The sequence below is a fragment of the Equus przewalskii genome, chromosome 5 (genome assembly GCF_037783145.1).
Source record: "Equus przewalskii isolate Varuska chromosome 5, EquPr2, whole genome shotgun sequence".
Lineage (NCBI taxonomy): Eukaryota > Metazoa > Chordata > Mammalia > Perissodactyla > Equidae > Equus > Equus przewalskii.
Window position 1 is genome coordinate 85,929,460 of NC_091835.1, and position 24,288 is coordinate 85,953,747.

At 36.4% G+C, this 24,288-nt stretch overlaps 1 protein-coding gene and 1 long non-coding RNA gene across 38 annotated transcripts in view; both read left to right on the forward strand.

The window, feature by feature from the left end:
* The window catches only part of CNOT2 (CCR4-NOT transcription complex subunit 2), a 110,889-nt gene extending 94,502 nt beyond the window's left edge, over positions 1-16,387 (forward strand). For all 37 annotated transcript variants that reach the window (XM_070622085.1, XM_070622071.1, XM_070622074.1 and 34 more), the window contains 8 exons: positions 124-248; positions 1,188-1,308; positions 1,398-1,554; positions 4,851-4,912; positions 5,002-5,051; positions 6,940-7,040; positions 8,765-8,909; positions 15,253-16,387. In XM_070622085.1, the coding sequence (XP_070478186.1) occupies positions 124-248; positions 1,188-1,308; positions 1,398-1,554; positions 4,851-4,912; positions 5,002-5,051; positions 6,940-7,040; positions 8,765-8,909; positions 15,253-15,339 (848 nt within the window). In that variant the 3' untranslated portion in view covers positions 15,340-16,387. The remainder of the gene's footprint in view (positions 1-123; positions 249-1,187; positions 1,309-1,397; positions 1,555-4,850; positions 4,913-5,001; positions 5,052-6,939; positions 7,041-8,764; positions 8,910-15,252) is intronic.
* Positions 16,388-19,510: 3,123 nt separating this feature from the next.
* On the forward strand, positions 19,511-22,231 carry LOC139083665 (uncharacterized). Its single transcript, XR_011540572.1, has 2 exons — positions 19,511-19,808; positions 21,701-22,231. It is a non-coding gene; the product is annotated as an uncharacterized lncRNA (long non-coding RNA).
* The last annotated feature ends 2,057 nt before the right edge of the window (positions 22,232-24,288 follow it).

Here is a 24,288-nt window from a genome sequence, read left to right on the forward strand (position 1 = left end):
TGCTTTCATAGCGTAATACAAAAATCCTTTTGGTCTGTTATCATGAGGAAAGTTAACTTTTTATAGTTTGTAACAATATCATAAATATCAATTGTAATTCTCTGGCTTATTTTCATTACGTAGTTGGAATGGTAACAAAACCAGCAAATGAGCAATCCCAGGACTTCTCAATACACAACGAAGATTTTCCAGCATTACCTGGTTCCAGCTATAAAGATCCAACATCAAGTAATGATGACAGTAAATCAGTAAGTAATTTGAGAATTATGTATGTGAGTGACATAGTTCTTTCCCTTCAGATTTCTCTTATGTTAATGGTTTTATAGACTATATTAAGGACTTACTAATTACTATTACAAAATTGTGTATCTTGAATCTGTAATAATCTTAACTTCTGAAGAATGTGGAAAACCTTTATAACTTAGAAGATAGCCTGTTGTTTTCCTATTTCATGTAGGTTTGCAAATTTCTGTTGAACTTCTCAGAGTTAATTTAGACTTTTATTGTAGTCCCTCTCAGCTGGATCCCATGAAGTTTGATATTATAGCCTTCTAAGGAGCTGTGTTTTTCTTGAGTAAGTTTTCTCCTTGAAGAATCTTTATACACATTTTTATTCCTGTGTTGATTCAGCCAACTCAGCTTCCTCTTTCTGACTTAACGAATGTATTTATTTCTTCCACATTTCACTGAAAATAGCTTTTTTGTGTGTGTGATGGGAGTTTGTATATTGTTAAAATAATTGATAAAGAAGATTACTGGGTAAGAATTAAATGCAAATTTTAAAAGTTCATATATTCTAACTTATCTGGAGGTCTTTATGGGTGATATTTTATGTAATATACTATATATAATCTCTCTTCTAAATGCACGTATTGAGGACTGTAACTTCAGGTGTGTCCCAAAGCAGCAAGTCCTGAGACAGAGAGACAGGGAGTGTCTTTGTTCTGTGACTGAAGAGCTGAGATAAATAAGGATATTTTCTGTATGTTTGTTGTCCTTTAAGTATTCAAATGTGTGCAATACAGGGTTTATTTGTATACCATGTGGAAGCAAAAAATTTCATGTAGAAGTTGAAAAACAAGTAAATTACTGCCAGTTTAAATATAATAGTAGAAATGTTACTAATATGTGAACTTGAAATTTTTACACTTAAATTTTAATGTCATGTTTAATTTTTTTTATGTTAGAATTTGAATACATCTGGCAAGACAACTTCAAGTACAGATGGACCCAAATTCCCTGGAGATAAAAGTTCAACAACACAAAATAATAACCAGCAGAAAAAAGGGATCCAGGTGTTACCTGATGGTGGGACTCTATAAAATATGTCGAACATATAATAGAATTCTTTTCTTTGCTTTTTCCTCAAGGGTAAAAATAACTCTGTTCTTCTCCAGGTCGGGTTACTAATATTCCTCAGGGAATGGTGACGGACCAGTTTGGGATGATTGGCCTCTTAACGTTTATCAGGGCAGCAGAGACAGACCCGGGAATGGTACATCTTGCGTTAGGAAGTGACTTAACAACATTAGGCCTCAATCTGAACTCTCCTGAGTAAGTTTTTTTCTTTTCTTCCACATTTGTATATAATATGTCCCTGCAGACTCCCACTGTTTAATTTCGTGTCGTCAAATTGTATCACCTGTTGCCACTCATCGTTGCTGTTACTTGCTGACTCTTTGAGTCATTTCCTTTCATAATAGCTCCTGGATCACTGTCATTTTACAGTATTATTTCTCTCATGATTTGGCAGTTTCAAATACACATATATGACCCTTCCAAAATCCTGAAACCCTAGTTCCTTGAATTTCTCTCCTCCTAAAATCTTACCCTCCCCCATACCTCACCTACTGACCTCCTCAGTCATCCCTTCACCTGGCTGGCCATTACTGGTGACTTCAGTTTCTCTGTAGTTTTAGGTGTGTGCTCCCATGCCATTTTCTGTTCTCTCTCTCTCCTCTCTGGTACTGGCTTCTGTAATCATTTGACTCCACTGGGAGCTTCAATCCGTTGATTCTTCTACCTTTCACTGTTCCTCACCATCCCTGTCTCTCGTCCCCTCACTTCCTTCTCATCCAGTTAAATTCTGTGGTGAGTCACAGATGCTCCCTTATATGTTCCCTTGACTACGTTGCCCCTCTCTCACTTTGTCAGACTAGCACGGCAGAAACCACAGCCCTGGTTGTATCTCTGTCTGTTCCATTTTGGACCTGTGCTACTGAGCATGACTGGAGAAAACACACGATCTCATTTCTTGGTCTCACTTCAGATTCAGGGCCGGGAACCTCAAAAGTGGGCCCTTAATTCTACCCCATAATCATAGCTGGCAAGGCTCGTCCATTCACTCTTTTGTTCCCCTATGCAACTGTTTTATACTTGCCTCTTCAGGTCCCTAATTCCTTTTCCCCTGTCCATCAGATGACCTTGCTTTTTATTTCTATTTTACTAAGAAAGGTGGAATCAGAACAGAAAGGCAGCATAGTCCTGCCACCAAACCTAACTGCCTGTGACCATCTGCACCCTCCTTATTGTTGTCTTCTGCCGTCTTGCCACAGTTGATCTGTGCTTTCTACTTAAAACCTCTCTTGAAAACTCAAGGACATGGCTCTAACAGTGTTTTGCACTTCGTTGGATCATTTCCACCAGCATATAAATATGCTGTGTACTTCTTCCATGTTAACAAATATCTTCTCTTGATCCAGCTGCTTCTATGACTTACTGCTCCCATTTCTTTGTTCTTCTTTGAAGCAAAACTCTTGAAAAGAGCCATCTTTGGGGGCCGGCTCCGTGGCCGAGTGGTTAAGTTTGCGCGCTCCGCTGCGGCGGCCCAGGGTTTGGATCCTGGGTGCGGACGTGGCACCGCTCGTCAGGCCATGTTGAGGCGGCATCCCACATCCCACAACTAGAAGGACATGCAACTAAGATATACAACTGTATACACGGCGGGTTTGGGGAGATAAAGCAGAAAAAAAAAAAAAAAGATTGGCAACAGTTGTTAGCCCAGGTGCCAATCTTTAAAAAAAATTAAAAAAAAAATTCCTGTTGAATTCTATGTTTATTTGAAATGCTGTGAGCAATCTTAAAAAGAAAAAAAAAAAGAGCCATCTTTGTATCTCCTGCTTATCTTCTCTCATTCTCTGTTAAACCCGTTTCAGTTAGGATTTTGCCCTCACTACTGCACTGAAACAGCTGTCATCAAGGTCATCAAATGACCTCTGTGTTAGGGCGTTTGGTGGTCACTTTTAGGAACTTCTCCTCCCTGACCTCCCGGCAGCATTTGACATGGTGGAATCATTGGTGTGTTGCTTCTCACCACTTTCAACTGTACACCTGAGTTTGAATCGCTGTCCTCTGTGCCTGGATCACTTCCTTAGCCAGTCACCAGGTGTCCCGGTGCTCCTGTGCCCTTCACCATCTCTTCTTCGTGTAGTGGCTAGGACAGTCCTCTTTGAATGAGTTAATCCTCTGCTCAATACCCAGTAACGGTTTGCAGTTTCATTATGATTAACAATCCCAAATCTTTACAGGCCTGCAGTCTCTCCAGGCATGATCTGTGTCTCTCCCCTACCCCTACCTCAACAGCTTCCCCCTTTGTTCAACTCTGCTCCGGCCTCGCTGGCCCTGTGGCTGCACCTCAGATGCGTCGGTCATCCTCCTGCCTCCACTGATCTAGCACTTCCCTCTAGTGACTAGAGTGGTCTTCTGCCACGTAACTACTGTGGCTGTCTCCCTCAACATCCTTCTCCAGGAGACCTAACCTGACTACCCTGTTTAATTACATAACTAATCCCCCCTCCCCGCCCCTCCACCAACATGGAATATTATTTGTTTATTATGCAAATTGTTTTTGTCTGCCTCCCTCCAACCCACTATCCTCAACCAGAAAGTAAATTTCGTGTTGTCAGTGATCTCTGCTCTGTCGCTGATGGGTCCCAGGCACCTAGAACAATAGAACAGTGCCAAGCATGTAATAATAGGTACTCAGTAAATATTTGGTGAATTGGAACTTTTGCTTTTCTTTTTTTTTTTTTGGGGGGGGTAAAGAAGATTGGCCCTGAGCTAACGTCTGTTGCCAGTCTTGTTCCTCTTTTTGCTTGAGGAAGATTGTCCCTGAGCTAACATCTGTGCCAGTCTTCCTCTATTTTGTATGTGGGACGCTGCCAGAGCATGGCTTGATAAGTGGTGTGTAGATCCACACCTGGGATCCAAACCTGTGAACCCCAGGCTGCCGAAGTGTAGTACATGAACTTAACCACTATGCCACCAGGCCAGCCCACTGGAACTTTTGCTTTTTTTTTTTTTTTTAATGATTTTATTTTTTCCTTTTTCTCCCAAAGTCCCCCGGTACATGGTTGTGTATTGTTTAGTTGTGGGTCCTTCTAGTTGTGGCATGTGGGCTGCTGCCTCAGCATGGCTTGACGAGCAGTGCCATGTCTGTGCCCAGGATTCAAACCGGGGAAACCCTGGGCTGCCGAAGCGGAATGCGTGAACTTAACCACTCAGCCACAGGGCGGGCCCCTGGAACTTTTGCTTTTAATTATTACTGATTTTTTTTCTGCCCATGTAGACAGGAAAATAATTTTACTCGGGGATTTGGTATTAAGGAATTTAAAGCATTCTGAGAGAGAGAGTGTGTCTGTGTGTGTCTGTGTGTGTATGTATATGTATGTGTATATTTAGCCTCGTTTCAGTTTCCCACTATGTAAGTCATAGTAAACCCAAGAAAGGAAACTGGAAGTAAAGTTGCTCATTTTACATTTGAAGTCATTGTTTCTCCTGATTTCCTGAAATAAAATTAGAAGTCTTCTTCTACTTTGGGCTTCAGAGTGTTTTTTTTCCCCCTTATTCAGAAATCTCTACCCTAAATTTGCATCACCCTGGGCGTCTTCACCTTGTCGACCTCAAGACATAGGTAGGAGAATCTACTTGTGTTCAGACCTTTTAAAAAGGTATTTGTAACTGAGAATCAGTTAATAAGGCTTTTTTCATTTTATTGTCTAGACTTCCATGTTCCATCTGAGTACTTAACGAACATTCACATTAGGGATAAGGTGAGTGTAGTTTATTATTCTACTCAGCCAGCATGAATTTATCTGTTTGTCAGGTGCTGTTTTCAGTTCAGGCAGCATAATGTTTCTGAAATAATTAGCAATGGCCTCAGGGGTATGCTTTTGTATGTCCATTCAGTTATATATAACAATTTTGTTTATTTTTGTTTGTAATCTTAATGTTTTGATGAAGTCCTGGGTTATATTTTAAAAACAAAACAATGTTAAGGCCAGTAAAATATTTCTTACAGCCATTAACAACAGGGTACAACTGTAACCACAGTTGATGGGAATAACCAACTTGGAAAATTTGGTGAATTTCCATCTGTTATTCTCATTTTATTTCATTTTATTTATCAATCAGAAAGGTTTTTCTTTATACATATTACAGGTACAGTGTCTTTAATGGAACAATACATTTGTATTTAAAAACTATATATGACCTTTGGCTTTTTTTCTTGTATTTTTTTTCCATTCTTTAATTACCTACAGTTCTAGTTATAAAGTAACTATTAACAGATTGCAGCTTCAACCTTTTTTTTAATCCAAGAAATAAAATGATGAACGCTTTAGGGGAAAAAACTGAGAGTTCATTCTGTTAGAAATGGTATCTAGATTTTGGCCTTATGAAAGGATATAATTTATTAAGAATTATATATATATTTATGTCATATGTATGTATTTGAATATGTAAAACATAAGTACATATAAATGACCGTGTTCTGCGTCTGCACCGTGCAGTGCTTAGTCAAATGGATGTTGATGCTGAGGACAGGCAGCTGAAGAGATTCGTTTCTCAGTGTGTGTTTCCATCCTTGAGCAGGAGAGAGACGAAGTCTGAGATGGGGAAGGCTAGTTTTTCTACTTGTGGGTTGTGTGATTTGCTGCCGCCTCCACTGTAGTGCTCTCTTGCTCCAGTTACCTAAGGGTTCCAGAGCCTTGCCCTATGCCAATTGAAGAGACACTAATTTAGGAGAATTTGTTGCACTTGGGGGACTGCAGCCTGAATGGTGATAATAGGAATGGAGAGAAAAAATACATTAAGAGAATGTGTAACAGTTAATTAAACATTTAGATACATTATTAGGTAATGAGATAAAGGTGTCTTCATTTTGTTGTGCTTTTAATAAAAGTTTATCTTAATGTGGTCATTTGAGACTGTTGAACTCACTCAGGTTTTATAGTTTGGTGGTCAGGTATGTATCTCTTTTGCTGAGGGATGTGCGTCTTTTAGTCATCAAAACAAAATAAAGAGCTATTCTTTTATGATTTTTGTACATACCGCCTGTGGTTTGCTAAAAATACGTAACCAGCTGAGTTGTAAATCACTGTCGGATACAGATTCAGTTAACATTTCTCACAGGTCTTCTGTGTATCAGGCACTCTACAAGGTGTGTTCCCATGCAGTTGCTTACTTAATTTCCCTTACATTCTTAGTAGCCTTTGTAGGCGTGACTGCACCTTGTATAACTGAGGTTCCGCAACGTTAAGTAACGTGGATACGGCGACATTAATAAGTGATGGCCCTAGGACTTGAGTGTGAGTTGTGTCTCTGAGTGTGGTGTTCCGCTGTTATCACCACCTTAGGCACTAGGGAGTCCCTTGAGGAAGACAGTCAGCATTTGGTCTGTCTCAGATGTTTTTATTTAGCTTTTTTCCCTCTTAGTACATGAAAATAGATGTACCAGAAATAATTAATAAATGACTCTAGCCATTGAAATGTTGAAAGCTCCCTGTAGAATTATAACTACTTGTGTAGTCATATAATAACAGTTACCTCCCACGAAGAGAAGTTTCTGTTTGTCTCTGTTTTTACTTTAGTGGTAGCAATTATATGTTAGGATTTTCAAACTTGTTTTACATTTCAGAATAATTTATTTCTCTTTTCCAGCTGGCTGCAATAAAACTTGCCCGATACGGAGAAGACCTTCTCTTCTATCTCTATTACATGAATGGAGGAGACGTATTACAACTTTTAGCTGCAGTAGAGCTGTATGTTCAAAGTATTTTTAAACACTTTTGTGTTATAGTGGCTCTTGTTTATTCTGAAAGCCTCTTTTTTAAAATGATGATGGCTTTAGTTTTTGCCTTTTGTTTTTAAATTGGAAATACTTCTCCATCAAGAAATTTAAGTTGTTCATTTTTACATTTAGTACAATAAAGTTAATTTAGCTTGAAACTTTTTATTACCATGGCTTTATAATCACTATATACATAAAAGAAGGATTTCAAACTTGATAACCCTTAATTTGTAAGAAGACAGAATTGACTCATGAATTTGGTGAATCTAACTTTTATAAATATATGAAGTATAAGATATGGTTCACAACTGTGGCTCATTATACTCCTTGTGGAACCACATATGCTAGTAACAGTGAATTTCATCATTTAATAAACATCTATGGAGTATTATATGGGCAAGGCACTGTGCATATTTGTTGTGTGTTTTGAAGTGTTGATAAAATAAAGTCCACATTTGTTATCAGAAGCCTATAGGCCAACTTAAATAAATTAGTGTTAAGAAGTTGGTCTGTTGATGTGTTTTTTTCCTGAGCATTTCTGTTTTTTTACCTGATGCTCTCAAAATAAAAATTTTGTGTCGTTTCTCATATGTCGAGTTGGTAACATGTTTTGTTACCAACAGACTATTCTACTGATCATGTTTATTATAAAGTGAATTGTTACTAAGATTTATGACATTTTTAACCATTTTGAGTATTTTATATTTCTCATAACATTTCTGCAAATGGCCTTGAATCAGATACTTAAAAATGTAAAATTCACTGTGTTGATAATAAATTGTTTTTTATTTCTCAATTGAGAATTTGTTTTTTCCCATGTTTTCCCCTCATTTTTTGTAAGATAGCAATTGTTACCTGTTTCTTTTAATTTATTCATAAGTAAATAAATTCATTCAGTCTTTCATCCATCCATCACTGGCAGTTCTGTCTCATATCTTATTTATGTCTGAAAATTACCTCATGGTATTGGTAGGAAGGTGTTTGTTTACATGGAGGTGTGTTCTGCCCAAGGTATGTTTTGTGGTACATGTACCTCCTTTGGATGTTACTTCCCCAGTTTACAAGTGGTATAAATCCTCATTGATTCTTGCATGAATTCTAATGGATATCTTTTTGGTTTTTGAGAATTTAGGATCAATGAGATTTGAATAAAAAATGAAAGTAGTACATTCATTAAGAATTTTCAAAGTGGATATTCTATTTTCAACATAGTCACAAAATTAGGTGAATTTAAATAGTTAATTCAAACAGACTTTGTATTTAGTTCCTTACAAAATAATACAGATAGTTTGGGTTTTTGTTTGTTTTAATAGATATCTCAATTTCTATTGAATGTTAAGAAGAATAAGAAAGGAGTGAAGTTTCTGGAACAGTGTATCTTTATTTGGTCTGCCTAAGTTTTTATCACCTTGCTCATAGAGCTTCTAAGATCTTGTTTTATTTGCATAAGAAGTTTCTTCAGTTAAATAAAGATGTGTATAATAATTAAAGAGTGTGGTTTTTGGGCAAATAAATTATTTTCCTATATTTGTTTCCCTAGGGCTGTATTTAACAATAAAAGTCAGGATAAAGAAGCATCCATATTTATGTATTTTATGTGTAATTATTTTCTGAGAAAAGTTTTACAAAATGTAGAAAATGTGTGATGTGAGCCACAGGAAAAAATTAATTGTCTTTTTCTCTTAAAAATTGAAGTTTTAACCGTGATTGGAGATACCACAAAGAAGAACGAGTATGGATTACCAGGGCACCAGGCATGGAGCCAACAATGAAAACCAATACATATGAGAGGGGAACATATTACTTCTTTGACTGTCTTAACTGGAGGAAAGTAGCTAAGGTATATTTTTTTCCGTGTGCAAATGTATAAATGTGCAAATCTAGATTTTAAAAAGAAATATCCTCTTATATCTGTTTGTATGTACCAATGCATCCATTCCAGTAATCTGCCAGATAATTGCCAAGTCTTTTGTCTGCATCTCCCTGGCTTGATTTAAACTCTAGGAAGGTTTCTGGAAACAGTTCATTTCACCTATATTTAGGAAAACGATTGAACTTGGTAAGAGATTTTGTAATTTTTCTCAAGCAAGTTCCTTGCTAACATTTGAACTATTTTTGTGTTTACTCAGTTGTAAAATAAAGATACCCTCTTGCAATTCCAGTCATGTATTCTCATATTATTATTACTTCAAATTAATCAAGTATGTGATTTTCGTAAAACCAGTATATAAACAGATACAGGCTTTTGAAAACACTCACACTCACTGCAGGAACGATGCCTGAGTTTTTATTTGCAAGTGATATAAAGAAAGAAAATTGCAAGCATTAACCATGATTGTTCCCATGACTGGTATGCTGAGTGTTGGGGGGAAGAGGGCTGTGGAAGAGTTGGTTGTTTGGTTTGGTTTGCAACTTTTCCTTACAGAAACACCTTACTAGCTGTCACATGTGCAGTATTCTCATCAGCGTCAATGCACATCTCACATTTGTGTTCAAGACTTTATGTAGGTACTCAGTCTGCCTAGCAGAGGATAGAACCCACGTTATGTGACTTCGTAACTCCCGGATTTCTCTGAAGGCTTTTTTCATTGATGAGATTATTGGGATTAAAAGCTAAAGAGTTTTGTTTGTTTTAAATAAATTTAAACAGAAGAAAAATATTGCTTAATGATTAGTTTATTGGACATACTTTTTGTTTGGATTCTCTTTTTCTTTTGAGGCAGCTTTACTAAACTAATAAAAAGGTAAAATATTTTAAGGGAACAGTGTAAAATACCAGATATTTATCACAAAAAAGTTTTACATCACAGGAAGATTTCATATAAAACTTGAAAAAAATAGGAAAAGATGAGCCTAGCCAAAAACACTAAAAGAAGACACACAAGAGGTTGAATGTTTTATTATTATTTTTGGTTGTTTCTCAGTGCTAAGTGTCATTACTTCTCAGAACAAGTCCAGATACCAAACCCTGTATTTGAGTTATTTTAACAGTTCCAGTTAATATGCATATCTTGATTTCAAAAGGAAGATCCATGACCTAACCTTTTAGGTAAATAGAAATAATTACATTAATTACAAATAGTATATGAGACGTTATGTATGTTACCTGTTCTCTAAAAGGTGTAGTGTGATAGAACGCCATAGTCTTTGTATCATGAATTTTAACTTAACTCGTCTCTGCTATTTACATTTCAACCTGTGTGAGTTCCCTTCCATTCTTCCTTCCATGTTAAATCGAAATGACACTGGCCGCTAGATTGTCATGAAGATTAACTGAGATTATACACTAGAGTACGGGGCTTGGCATACACTGGGTATTTGATGTATGGGAGTAGTTGTGGTAGTTTGTTGTTGTTTTTATCATCGTTGTTATCACAGCTTATTACTATTCTTCCAAAGACGGAAAAATTGTACCTGATTGTTGTTAGGTTAGATCAGTGGTTCTCAAACTTCAGCTTGCGTCCTAATTACATAGAGGCCTTGTTAAAACATGATTGCTGGGCCATACCTCCATTATTCCCAATTTAGTAAGTCTGTAGCTAGGACCTGAGAATCGACATTTCTAACAAGTTCCCAAGTGAAGCCAGTGATGATGCTGGTCCTTGTCCGGAGCCATACTTTGAGAATCTCTCAGTTAGTTGATTCTATGGGGGAGAGAAAGTATCTTTGGAGGGGGGGAAAGTTCTATTAGTAAATAACTTAAGCTTTCTCCATTCAGTTTAAGCTTTTTATTCAATATCATTGTATATTATTCCAAACTTATATGTGCAAAAAGGAATGGATGTTTGCAGTAGATAGATGTATAATTTTAGTTAAATTTTAGTTTTGATACATGTGAAGAAATCAACTTAGTGGAAAAAGTCAGTTTTCTAGAACTAAGTTCTCCCCATAAGTTAAATATTCAGAAATAACTTAAACGTTAATAGGACCCCTTTACTTTCCCACAAGAGCAACAACTCAGTCAGGTAAATGTCATTTAAAGAAATATATGTATCTGTCTTTATATTATATATATTATATATTTAAAGACTGACTATATAAAAAAATAAATTTCTTTATATATACATATATATAAAAATAATAGATGGTGTGTATTATTGTGTAATAGTTTTACCCAATTTTATCTGATCTCTCCTGTATGGTTGAGCTTTTGTCTTTTACCTTTAAAAATTTTTAGCTGTGAAGTTGGAAAATAAAATTCGAGAGACGTCATTAAACTCTTCCCTAGGGAACCTCTCTTGAGGTAATTTGCTGGCCACTTGCACTGATGCTCTTCAACAAAATCATTTTCAAAGTGGTAAAAGTGAGCAGAAATAATTGGTTCCTATCAAGTATTAATATGCAGCTCCCTTCTTTTGGTTATCTTAAAATACAGATTCATGAACTTAAAACTTTTAAGTTGTATTCACAGAATAAACTTTTCACTATGGCTTTAAGGTTTTTTTGTTGTTAAGGAATGTTTTCAGTGTTTTCCCAGAAATTGGATTAGGAACTAAGAAATTTAGTTCCATTCACAGTATATTTATGAACAGACTTCATCAGACTACAGAAAATCCATTAAAATGCCATGTCCCAAGTTAACGTCCAAGTCCTCATCTGTAAAGTGGGTGTGGTTTACTCCTCACAGGTAAAGAGTTTGCGTTAAATAGCCTCACCTCGTGGTAAGAAGCCTGCAGTACGAGTTAGTGTTATAAGTAAAGCTTGATGTTACCATGATGTTGTCGGGAAGTATCGACCTGATCTGGACCACAGTCAGGTCTCCATTCACAGTATCTTGGATAAAGTTCTTTCTCTTTTGCAAATCACTTAATATTTTCAGAGAGTTGAAGAATTCTAATAGTAAGTAAGCGATTAGATGATTTAAATCAGAAGTATTTCTTATCCCCTAAAAATTGTATGACTCTGAGTTCTAGGATCCAGTCCATCATTTACTTAAAGAATTTCCCGTGTGTTGGTGATGTATGTACATACAAATTTGGATGCTGTATTTGCTTATTCTCCCCTTTTAGATATTCTTGACTTGTCAGTAGGCTGTGTGGTCTGTCCTGTGTAATTTAGAACTACTCAGTATCCCACTAATTTAACATTTGTGGTAATTCAGATAGTATGCGTAGTCTTAAAGAGTAAAATTTTTAAGTAATTTCATCCACGGAGAATTTTTAGGCGATGGTGGCTGTCCTAGTATCAACAGCTCCCTCAAACTAAAGACTTGACACATTTAAGAACTCCTTCAGCGTCACTTCCCCTTGTGAGATTACACTGAATAGAATGTTCACTGAGTAGACGGAAGAGAATGTTTAATGATTAGGATCTTTTATTATGTCATAGCCTGATACCAATGTAGTATTTCTCTTCATTAACTTCACTGGTACACATTAGTACATCTTTATCCTTTAATCAGTAATGTGTGCTTTTCTTCAAAATAATGACATTTATTTCTAATAATTGTATTTAAGGTAGTTTGCTACTTCCTAAAATTTGAGTTAATGAGGATTTATCTTAGTTAAAAGAAAACTGATGTTTCTGAGAATTTGAGAAAACGTTCTTTCAGTGCATGATTTTCTGTGTAATTAGATCAGTGACGATATTAATGGTTTTGTAATAATTTTATTTGGTCATCTGAATCCAGTGCGTGTATTTTAATTCTGCTTCACAGTAACCTTTTGAGAATATGTAGCCTAATTTTATTAATAGAAAAACTAAGACATTAAATGTTGTTTGAAAAAAGTATCCAGAAGTCTTTCTAAGAAAGCCTTTTAAACTGTAATCTAAAAATCCCTTTTTTCTGTTAGAATCAAATATATACATAGACCTTCTCATACCTAATCTTTGAATATTTCAAAAATTAAGTGTTCTATTCCTAAAACAAATGAAGAAAATGTGTTTATTATTCGTCAGCCATAATTACACACGTACTAGGGGCCTGGCACCATTCTAGACAGGAGGTGGCACTGTCTAAACAGACACATGTCCTGCCCTGCGGATTAGAGGCGTGCACGTGTGTGCTGTGTGTACATTTAACGTAAACATGTAAAAGATATAACGGTCAAATAAAGTTAGGGAACAGAGATACCACTATATTGTAAGCTTTGTGTATTTTAAAAAGAATAAAAATATATAGACCGCAAAAAAGGTTTTAAAAATGGAAGACAAAATTTGACCTGTTTAGTTTCTGAATCTCTGATGTATAAGGTCGTTGAGATTTTCTTAATTATCATATTAAAATATTTGTTCCCTAGGTTTAAACTGATCCTTTTTTTTAATGTGTAGGAAAAACAATGTGTATTGATGAAGTTAGTCTAATTTACATTCTCATAATCCAGCGTAGCTCACCAGTGAACAATGGTGAGGACAGGGTAATTGAACAAAAGTTTAATTTCTGTAACTTAGGTAGTAGAGTATATGACTTGTCATAGTTGCAAATAGACTTTTTACCGTATATACATATTTTGGAACTAAAATGCCAATTTTAATTTCTAAAGAATGTTATATAGCAAGGAGATATTTTCTTCACTAATTTGTATATTCGTCTTCAGCCAGGCAATAAAATTCTTTTGAAGCCTAGATGGGTAGGGAGAGAGAAGGGTGCTTACACGATGTGTTGGGGGGATACGGTGATTCTGGTGATTGCTGAGTTTTACTGATACGTGAGTAACTTCTGTACCTTAGTTACTCTATGAGTCCTATAAAGTGAACCTTTTTAGATTAAACTCATCACAGTGTGCCTTCTTTATAAACATGTATCAGTGAACTGAATTTTTTCAACATTATTTCTGCGTAGGAATGTAATAAAGTAATTCTATTTTGGATCTTGGGCTAAAAATATTAAAAATACTATGTTACACTAGACAAGTCATGGGCTTTGGTGTCACATGGGTCTGGATCTTGATCCTAGATCTGCCACTCACTGTCTGACTTGGACAGGTTACTTGTGCACCTCATTTTCCTCAGGTGCAAAATGAAGATAATGATATCTACTTTGCAGACTTAGCATAAAGATTAGAATAAATTTTGTTGTGTCTCTAGTTTTGACACATATTAGACTTTCAATAAGTTATACGTGCTATTTCTGTAATTGCTAATGTAATATCCTTAAATTTTAAATACTTGGTTTTGTATCTCAAAATTTAATCATTATGACCTACATTTTCATTTTAATTTAATAATGAAACTTGCTTAATTTAATAATGGAAATATTCATTACGGAGTCAATTTGAAAGAAGACAGATAAGGTAAAGTGTGTTAACCCATGATGCTAACGTTACTTGTTGGCTTTCTTTATACCTAATACACAGTAAGGTTCATAATTTTTAATTGGAATTGACTGAGATAGTTTGTGCTAATAGAATTCAGGTTGTAGAGTTAGTAATTTTAGAACCTCTTGCTTTTTGGATTTGCAAAGGTATGTTTTTTGCTGTTTGTCTTTTTAATATACAAAGTTATATTCTGCATCTCTTCATCTTGGGGAAGTATGGAGAAATTGCTTTACCATTCTTAAATTTTAAAACTCATGAAGTTAACATAGTATTTTGAAAGTTTAATTAAAATGAGCTTATATGGTTCGTCTTCAGATGTGCCTGTAGCAAAACCACTGTGTAGTTTTGGGTGGTAGTTACATTTTTTTCAGGGTTTTGGGTTTATAAAGTGAGAAGTCTGGAGATGTGTGTTTTAAGTTCATCGTTTTCTCCAGATTTTAATAAGGTTAGATTAACTTTGTTTGCTTTTTTAAAAAATTAAGTGTAATAAGATAAATTGGAAAATTGTTTATTTCTAAACTTTTTTCCATGGGAAAAAAGTAAATTTTTAGGTTTTATACTTCATTAAAGGAGGCTTTACTTTAAAAATCTTAATAATTTTCTCTGCTTTTTATTAGTGATATGGTAATTGCCCCCTTCAAACTTTTATTTTTAAGCCCAAAAAATGCATAAAATTTCAGTCTTAGAACATGGATGCTCATGAGTAGTCTCTGACTTTTGCTCGAGAAGTCCGTATCTTCTATACTTAATCAGAAACTGCAGCACATTTCTTCAGGCTGTATCTAACTTAGAGGGGCAAAGAGTTGCGTGTCAGCATCTGTTCATTCTCCTCTGTGTAGGTGTTTGTTTGTTCGTGTAGTGGAATGTGTTTTGACAGAACTCTGAGGCAGAGAGGAGTCACCTAAGTTCTTGACTTTGGTTTTCCAGGAGTTCCATCTGGAATACGACAAACTGGAAGAGCGGCCTCACCTGCCATCCGCCTTCAACTACAACCCTGCTCAGCAGGCCTTCTGAGCGGCCCTCGGGCGCAGCCACCCCGGCACCATGCTCCGCGGACTGCAGGGCAGAGGGGCTCGGGCGCCCCGGCTTTAGCTCCTTGAGGATCTGGCAATTGGCTTACACAAAGGGTCACCATTTGAGGTCCTGCCTTACTGATTATGTGCTGCCCAACAACTAAATTTGTCATTTGTTTTTCTCTAGTTCGAGCAGGGTCTGGATTTTTTCATTTATTTTCTTTTTTTTGCCAGCAGACAGACTTGGGTCTGTAAAGACAAGCAAGTACACTGACAGAAGTTTACCATTTAGTTTCTAAAATGTAAAAAAAAAAAAAACCCACAACAAAAGACTCAACAAAATTAGACCACAAAATTTGCATTGTTCATTGTAGCACTATTGGTAATAAAATAACAAATGTTTGTGCATTTTTATGTGAAGATCCTTCTCGTATTTCATTTGGAAAGATGAGCAAGGTCTGCTTCCTTCATTTTACTTCCCCTTCTGGTTTTGAAAGGCAGTTTCGCCAAGCTTAATGCAAGAGTATCTGACTGTTTAGAAGAAAGATATTGCCACAATCTCTGGTTGCTTTCCAGGGTTGTGTTATTACTGAGCTTCATCTTTCCAGAATGAGCAAAACACTGTCCAGTCTTTGTTACGATTTTGTAATAAATGTGTACATTTTTTTTAAATTTTTGGACATCACATGAATAAAGGTATGTATGTACGAATGTGTATATATTATATATATGACATCTATTTTGGAAAATGTTTGCCCTGCTGTACCTCATTTTTAGGAGGTGTGCATGGATGCAATATATGAAAATGGGACATTCTGGAACTGCTGGTCAGGGGACTTTGTCGCCCTGTGCACTGAAGGGCCAGATTTTCAGCAGCCAAGGACATCATACCCAAGTGAATGTGATGGGACTTACAGAAGTGAGCTGAGGCAGTTCACTCTGGCTGTTTGAACAGCAGCGTTTCATAGGAAGAGAAAAAGATCAATCTTGTATTTTCTGACCACATAAAGGCTTCTTCTCTTTGTAATAAAGTAGAAAAGCTCTCCTCACTACAGTGTTGGCTTTGATTTGGAATTGTGAAATTATTTCTTCAACATGAGAAATAGAGGAAAAACCTAATCCTGTACAAGTATCTAATTGAATGGTGTGACTAAACAATTTAAAATACAGGGTTTTTTTCAGCTTTTGACAAGTAATTTAATGGAACCATATACTATTTCACTTGTAGAATAAAAATGTAGACATTTCTTAGTATTAATAACCAAGTTCAGAACAGAGAAAACTTTTTAAAGTAGATTATGGCAGCATTAGAAATAAAACTTCCTGAATACTTTTGGAACCCAATCAAAATACTTTTGTGATAAATTTCTTGATAGACCTTTGAGATTTGTCTTCAAGAAGTAGTACGCAGATTAAGGTAAGCCAGAGGGTTGATGCAGACTGTACCTTCAGTGTGTCAGCCTCGATAGCTCCCATTTACAAGCTCATGGGTTGTTTTCCATCTCAAGACAGATACTGTCTCAGAAATGTCTGCAGACTGAAATTATGAAAGCAGAACTAGAGGTAGGAAAAAAAAAGTGAGTTTGATTCTTTAAATTTTCATTTTTAACCTATTTTTCTATGATGAGTGTAAGTTTGTTGACAGTTACCAAATCAAATCATGTTTGAAAATGAAACATTTATGATATTGCTGTGTTTGTGTATCAGGAATATAAAATGATGTAAGATTTACCTTTTTCTATGTATTTTGCGATATGAGAAACTGACATAAAAATGTCAGGACTTTTTAATCTTTCAGGTTTAAGCCAAAGCATCTCCTCTGCAGGAAAGATGACACTTAGGTAATTATAGTTTTAACTGCTGTGCATGAAACCTTCCCGGAACACACAGCATATTTGACATTGAGTCAAATCCTAGAAATCAATTTCTTAAACAGACTACATTTTTTCATAATAACTTACTTTATAAAGTGTAACTTTTTCTACATAACCATGAGAAGCAGGTGGAAGATAAAAAGAAAATGGAAGGCGATCTTTGCTCTCGTGTGTAGGGACGTAGAAGGTGTCATCGGACACGTGGTGGTGGTGGTGCCGTAGCAGGGGCTCAGGAAGAAGGCTCGGGTCACGTGGGCTGTGGTCTTGGCTCTGGCTGTTTGTTCTAACTGCCATGTACAAAATTTTAAGTGCACACTTTTTCAGTCTTCTGAGTTCTTCTGAGTCATCAAAATGAGAAAACTCTTGCATGTAAACCAACTTTTTATACCTTGTTAATAGTAGAAATTGCCATACTCCTGATTTTAAATCCAAATTTTAAAATTCTACTTGAAATCTTTAAAGTACTATATTAAACTTTTTAATAGAACACACTGTTATATTCCTTGGTTTTATAACTCGTGGTTATACATGTACAGAAATTGACCTAAACTAATATTTCAGGTTTTCTTTCTTAGGTTTAATTCTGTTAATTTTTCTATATGTCACTATATAGTGACATAGATGCATACATTATGTTAAATAATTTTTGTGATTCTAATGTAATTGGCTTTCTGGAAACAAAAACTATTAGTTGCAAAGGGAAGTCCTTTAAACTATTTAGTTTCAAATATATATTCTATGCTTATTGTGGTGACACTATAACTTATGTGATAAAACTCCATGTTCAGGGATTTTTCACTGCACAGCTTTCCTTAGATAAAACAAATTTTAATTAAGAATGGAAAGTTCACTTGAATTCTTTAGAGTGTGTATAAAGCCACCACTTGACTGACTGGTCTTTTCCTTTTGCCACTGAACTTGGGACCCAGTAGGTGCTTGATTAATCCATGTTGGTTGAATGGTATAAATTGATATTTCAGTTTGAAAATAAAATGTTGAAGCTTTGAGCTTTGAAATAATTTACTATTTTTTGCTGTAATTTCATTTTCAAGAATCTTTGAAAGCATTTTCAGTTAACTTTCAAAACATTCAGATTTTTCTCACTCTGCCCCGTTTATTTGATCCTTCCCCTGAATTCTGCTCCATTCAAAAATCATAGATCTTCCATTCTCTTATACCCATTCCTCTTAAAGTGTGTGTGGCATCTGAGCATGGCTACAAAGAAGGACTCATTTTACTTAACTTAGATTAATTTAATAGCATCAATTTTACAAAAAAAAGTTACAGAAAACCTAAACATGCATGTCTGTAAACACTGGGGGTGTCCATATTTAATGTTCTCTTCACCATGGTTTGTGTAGTTATTAAAGAAGATCTAGAAATACCCACTAACTGAGTCCGTTAAGACAGGTCTGGAGAATGAGATCAGCCAGACGTATCTCAGTGTCTTTGTAAAAACTGGATCCTAATAGGATGTCACAGGGCGCTCTCATGCTTGCCACTAGCATTACCAATGAATTAGACCATACCATGAATAATGATAAGTCTAGGAGATGAAGCAAGTGAACACAATGAAAATAAAAATTGGGATCTGATTCTAACCCAGTAATTTTGTGTGTTGAATTGCTTCAAGTAGGACACATTGAATCAGCATAATCATTTAGTTTACACATTGGTTGCTAGAACTAAATAATTATAAGTTGGTGGACTATATCATGGCTTAAGAGTGGTTCATATGTAGATCAATGTAAATTGTGATTCTTTTGCGGAAAAATACTAATGTAATCTTTGGCTACATTAAGAACAGTATAGTGCTTAGAACAAAGTAGGAAGTCTGCTGTATTTTAAGAGCTGCATTGACTGGGGAAGGTAAGAGAAGAGGATGTGTTGTGGCTTCTGGCTGCTAAGCAGTGTATTAAGTGTTTTACCTGCATTATTGTGTCCTGTCTTCAGCACAGCATCATAAGGGAGGTTTTAGTATCCCCGTTTTACATTAAATTTAAAATACACACAAAAAAAACAGGAAGGAATATTGAGTATTAGAGAAGGGACTTTGGAGCATGGTATCTGTCTTTATCAAATTCAAGAGCTACCAATGAAAGACATTCATTTATGTGACTGAAGAGCAGAGCTAGGACCAGCAGAGACAGATTTCAGTGCAATATTGAAACGTAACTGAGGTAGTTAAGGTTTTGAAATGCATTGCTTTTAAGGCATTACATTCAGCTTCGTGAAACACAACCAAGGAGAGACTGGCTGGATAGTGTTCTGTATATAAGGTAAGGAGTTGAACTGGATAATCTTGAATGTTTCTGTCGTTTACTGAAAACATGTTAAAGGATGTGGGATAATACCTGTATTTCAACAGACATAATTGCCAACAATTGTAAGTTACACCATTATTTTGTGTACCACTAAGGAAAAAATAACTCAGTTGGACGACGGCCATCTGCTGGTTACAAATGCATACCAATTTCAAAGATGTCCTGGAAAGAATGTGTCTTAGAATTGGTGAGATGGAGACGTTGGAGAAGAGACAACTGAGGGGAGACACGACAGCTGCTGTCCAACAGGAAGGACTTAAATGAGGAAGAGGGTGAGTCTGAAACCAGCAGGTGGCAGTTGAGTGAGACATTTTGGTTCCATAGGTTAAGGTGCTGCCCCACAGTACTACCTGCTTCAGGAGGTGAAGAGTCCATCAGTGAAAGCACTCAAGCAGAAACTGGATGACCGTCAGAATTGCTGTTGCCTTTTTGAGGAAAAAGTTGGATTTGATAACTCCTGGGCCTCTTTCCAGCTCTTTAAGTTGTTGAAACCCTTTACTTGATCTGAAGTTGAGGAATATGATGTCATCAGGGCTAAAAAGTATATACTTAAAGCATTGACAGAGTGTAAAAGGTGCTCTTCTGAGTCATAGATAAGGTTTACTTAAAATTGCTCCTATGTCTTGGGAAGGAAATTTAAATAAGGTTACAGAAGGCAATTCAACTTTTTTTTAACTTTAGGGATAGGCATATGAAACATGAGTAAAGCAAAACAAATAGTAAATCATATATATATTCACCAGATGTATTTATGTATGAATGTTCTACATGCAAAGGAAGAGAGTTTTTGACAAGCGTTGAGGTGAATGTTTAGCCTGAAATTATACATTGCGTTACTGTGCAGTCTCCTGTTTTCTGTTACAATGGTGATCACAAAATTAGATAAAGCAATAATCCTATTGCTTGCTTAAAAAGAAAACTGATCATTAAATTCGATGCATAAAAAGCTCAGTGTGGATTGCGATAGCTGCGAGAACTCACCAGAGTCGGAGTTCTCCTCTCATCAGGTAATTCTCAAACTTACTGTGCATGAGAATCACCTGGGGAGCTTGTGAAGAATACCAATTTTAGGCCTCATGTTTAGATATTCTGATTTTGAAATGTCTAGGGAGAGGCCAGGGATATGTACTTTAGTAAATACGGCAAGTCATTTCTGATGTTAGTGAACTACCAGTTATCCTAGACTTCCCTTTGTCCAGTACTCACTGGAATGAAATCCTAGGGTTCTGGTGAAGTCCACAGAAGTTAATCGTGAGGTAACGAACTCCCGCGTTGACCAGAGGTGTTGGTTTACTTCTTCCTGTATCACCCAGTGTTCTAGCTCAGAAACCACATTATCGCACAGTGATTATCAGAGCAGAACTCGGGGAGCGGGAGCTGTTCCCAAGGGTAAAACAGTGAAGATGCTTTTCCCACCTCAGCTCTTTCCTGGGGATATTTTTGCTAGATCTTGGATTTCCACTTCAGTTGGTATGCATAAAAACCTCTAACGGCAACTATGTACATTATCAATTCTGTGCATCGACTCAAAGTTATTTTTAATCCAGTCATCTTAGTGTGTAAATACTATGACCTGACAGGATTTTAAGGGGTATTTCTTTATCATAAGGATTCAGTATTCAGTTTACGAAGCTAATCATTCCCAGATGTTTGCCATACAGTTTTCCCTCAATCGTTTAAATGACTTCTTGAAAAATATCATGAAATTCACAATAATAGTCTTCATTGTCATAATTTCCTATCTATTGAAAACCCAGATTACTGCATAGTCTAATAGCTTATGATCACCAGTTGACACGTGCCAAAATACTTTAGTAATCTACTATATATCAAAACTAGTTTTTCATTCTTCATGAGGTTTATCTTAGTTTTTATTTCCAAAACCGGATAGGCGTCCACCACACCAAAAATGTATTTTGACATTTTTGTTGGAGAAGGTGAAATAAAACTGGCCCTATTTATGCCAAAAGTGGTAGTTTCTTTAAACAGTAATAATTGGTTACTAGCTGATGAAAACAAAATTTTCCACTGTGAGTCAGCGCTGGTCTCTAATTTTCATAAGCATGCTCTGAAACGCATGTTTGGTCATTTGCATTTGTGTTTAGGTGACATTTTGACCACATAATTTGATTTTTATAACTAACACCTGATGTTTCTCTTCCAGGCCAGTCTATTCTCTAGTATATACTGAAGATAATTTTAGTAATCATACATGAGTGCTCTTTAAACGTTTTGGAAGAATGCGTCAAGTTTCAAGGGTGGTGTGTTGTCAACAAACGGCTGAGTCTGCCTGATTCTTCAAGGATCGGCCCTATTGATACTCATTTGTAGTGAAAAAAGTTTTAAACATTGATCATTCTTCAAAAATATACAGCTCAATAAGAAAAAGTTACATGTGGGACTGACATAAATAGTTTCATCTTTTGTATAAAAATAAAGATTTGGGGCAGCCAGAATGTTTGGAAGCTACCTTTAAATCTACATACTGAACATTTATTTTAAGATGTCGTTTTCATTACCATATGTAACAGTTGCATGAAAAAATGGATTGTCTTTAAAAGAAAATTTTATCTGTTAAATATTTCCCCTCTTAAGAGAGTTAGACATACTTTTTATTTTGAATGTTTTAAGTAATTTATCTTCAAATGTTTAATATTCTTCAAATATAAAACAGTGTTCCTTTATTGAATGAAAATTATACCTCATTTTTTGATAAGTCATGTTACTCCTCTGCTCACAAAAGGTTATTTCTAGGGGCTGGCCCGGTGGTGTAGCGCTTAAGTTCACGCTCTGCTTCAGTGGCTCAGGGTTCACTGGTTCGCATCCCGGGTGCGGACACGGCACCGCTTGACAAGCCACGCTGTGGTAGGCGTCCCACATATAAAGTAGAGGAAGATGGGCACAGATGTTAGCTCAGGGCTAATCTTTCTCAAAGAAAAAAAACACAGTTATTTCTAGACCTCCGTTTTAAAATCTTATTTTTTATATATTTTCTCAGTTCACTCTAAGTGATTTAATATTTGAATATCAAATTGGTTGACTTGCACATCACTATTTGGAATCCAAATTCTGTCTAATGAGGATGAGCCCAAATCATTTTCCCAGTTTCTTTCTACGCTTGCAGTGACGTTGATTAATGAACACCAAAATCCATCATCCTAGAAGTGTTTGTAGGTTGGATGGCATGGAAAAGAAAGGTGCAGGCTTTTGTTTTAGAGAATGTTGAAACTGGGTATCCTTTCCAACTTTGAATTATCTGTTTCTATCAGCATTTTGGGCTAAAGATTTGACCTTAGTTTTCTAACCCATATTAAGAGATAGAACTGAAGATTAGCGTAAGAAGAGGCCTAGGAGGGACACAATGGTCGTCTTCCCACATCTGAAGTGGGGTCATTTGTGAGGCAGACTATTTTTATCCCACGTAACACCAGAGGGCAGAATAATGACCTTGACGTAGAGGTTATGACGAGGCAGATTTCAATTTACAAGAAAGTACTATTTCATAATTTTTTTCAAGGTCCAAAAATCCAACAGGTAACATTAGGAGTTCCAGACTTTTTTGGGACTGGAAGGGTCCAGGCAAGGGCAAGAGAACTGTTGCCAGCAGGAGGCAGGCTTCTCCTCTTCCCCAGAGTACTTGGGGCCTGGCTTCATGAACACCTGGTTTTTCCCTGTGTTTCCTTCTCCTTTGCATCCAGCTTGAATTTCCAATGAGCCTCTCTGAAATCTGGACACGCCCGTAATCTGCCTCTCCCGCATAAAATGATACTACTTAGATTTGCGGTGCCTCTAAAAAAGAGCTATTTTCATTTTCAACATGTGATTCAGAGTGAAGGAAACAGGATGGGGTGCATCTTTAGCTGCCTCCCCCCCCCCATAGTCAGGTTCACAATGTGGGCGTTGTTCAAGCCTGACTCTACTTGAGTGTGAGAATATAAGCCCATTTACACCCGTTGGTGTTACCTACACAGCGTAGTAGAAAAAGAACGGCCTTGTGGTCTGGCTCTGTCAACGTGTGCAGCCTTGGAAAGAGACTTAGTCTCTTGTTCCCTCTTCATCTCATGGGAAGATTACGGGAGGGCGTTCGTTTATGTCAGGACTTCAGCAGAGGCAGGCCCGTTTCTCTGAAGACAAGCGATCTCCCTGTTAGCTGCTGTACTCGAAGGCGCTCTGCGTACTTTGGAATTATTGAAAGACCTTTTAAACTGACTAGGTGGGTTAGATAGTAAGACCCAAGTTTTTAAAGAACATGGCAAGAACAAAATCAACTTGGAGTAAATATCATAGAATGTTCTAACCATCTTCCCATTCAGCCCTTTCCCAGGAGGAGGAAACAGTCCAAGGACAGCAATTCCTTTTCTTCTGTCAAACTATTTACTGTTCATGTTGGGAGCAAAACCTCTTGGCTACTTGCTTTCTGGTTCCAAAGCTGATTTCCTTCTTACTATATATGTGTGTGTAGAGAGATATAGAGAGAGAGATGTCTATCTCCCACAGAAGTTCACTTCCATCACCACGAAGACAAAAAGGTAGTAAGAATTTAGGGAATCTGGCCCCACTTCCAGTTTGGTGTTATGAATTTACTGCTATGAACTTAGTGTCTGTGCTTTTTGCTTTCCTTTCTCAGTTGCAAACATGAAGCTTGTTTGCAACAAATTTGAACTTTAAAAGCTATTTTTAATCATCATTCTTCACTATTTCAAACAAAAAGCAAAGTCTTTGGGAGCTTCCTTTCTTGCTTAATCCTGAACT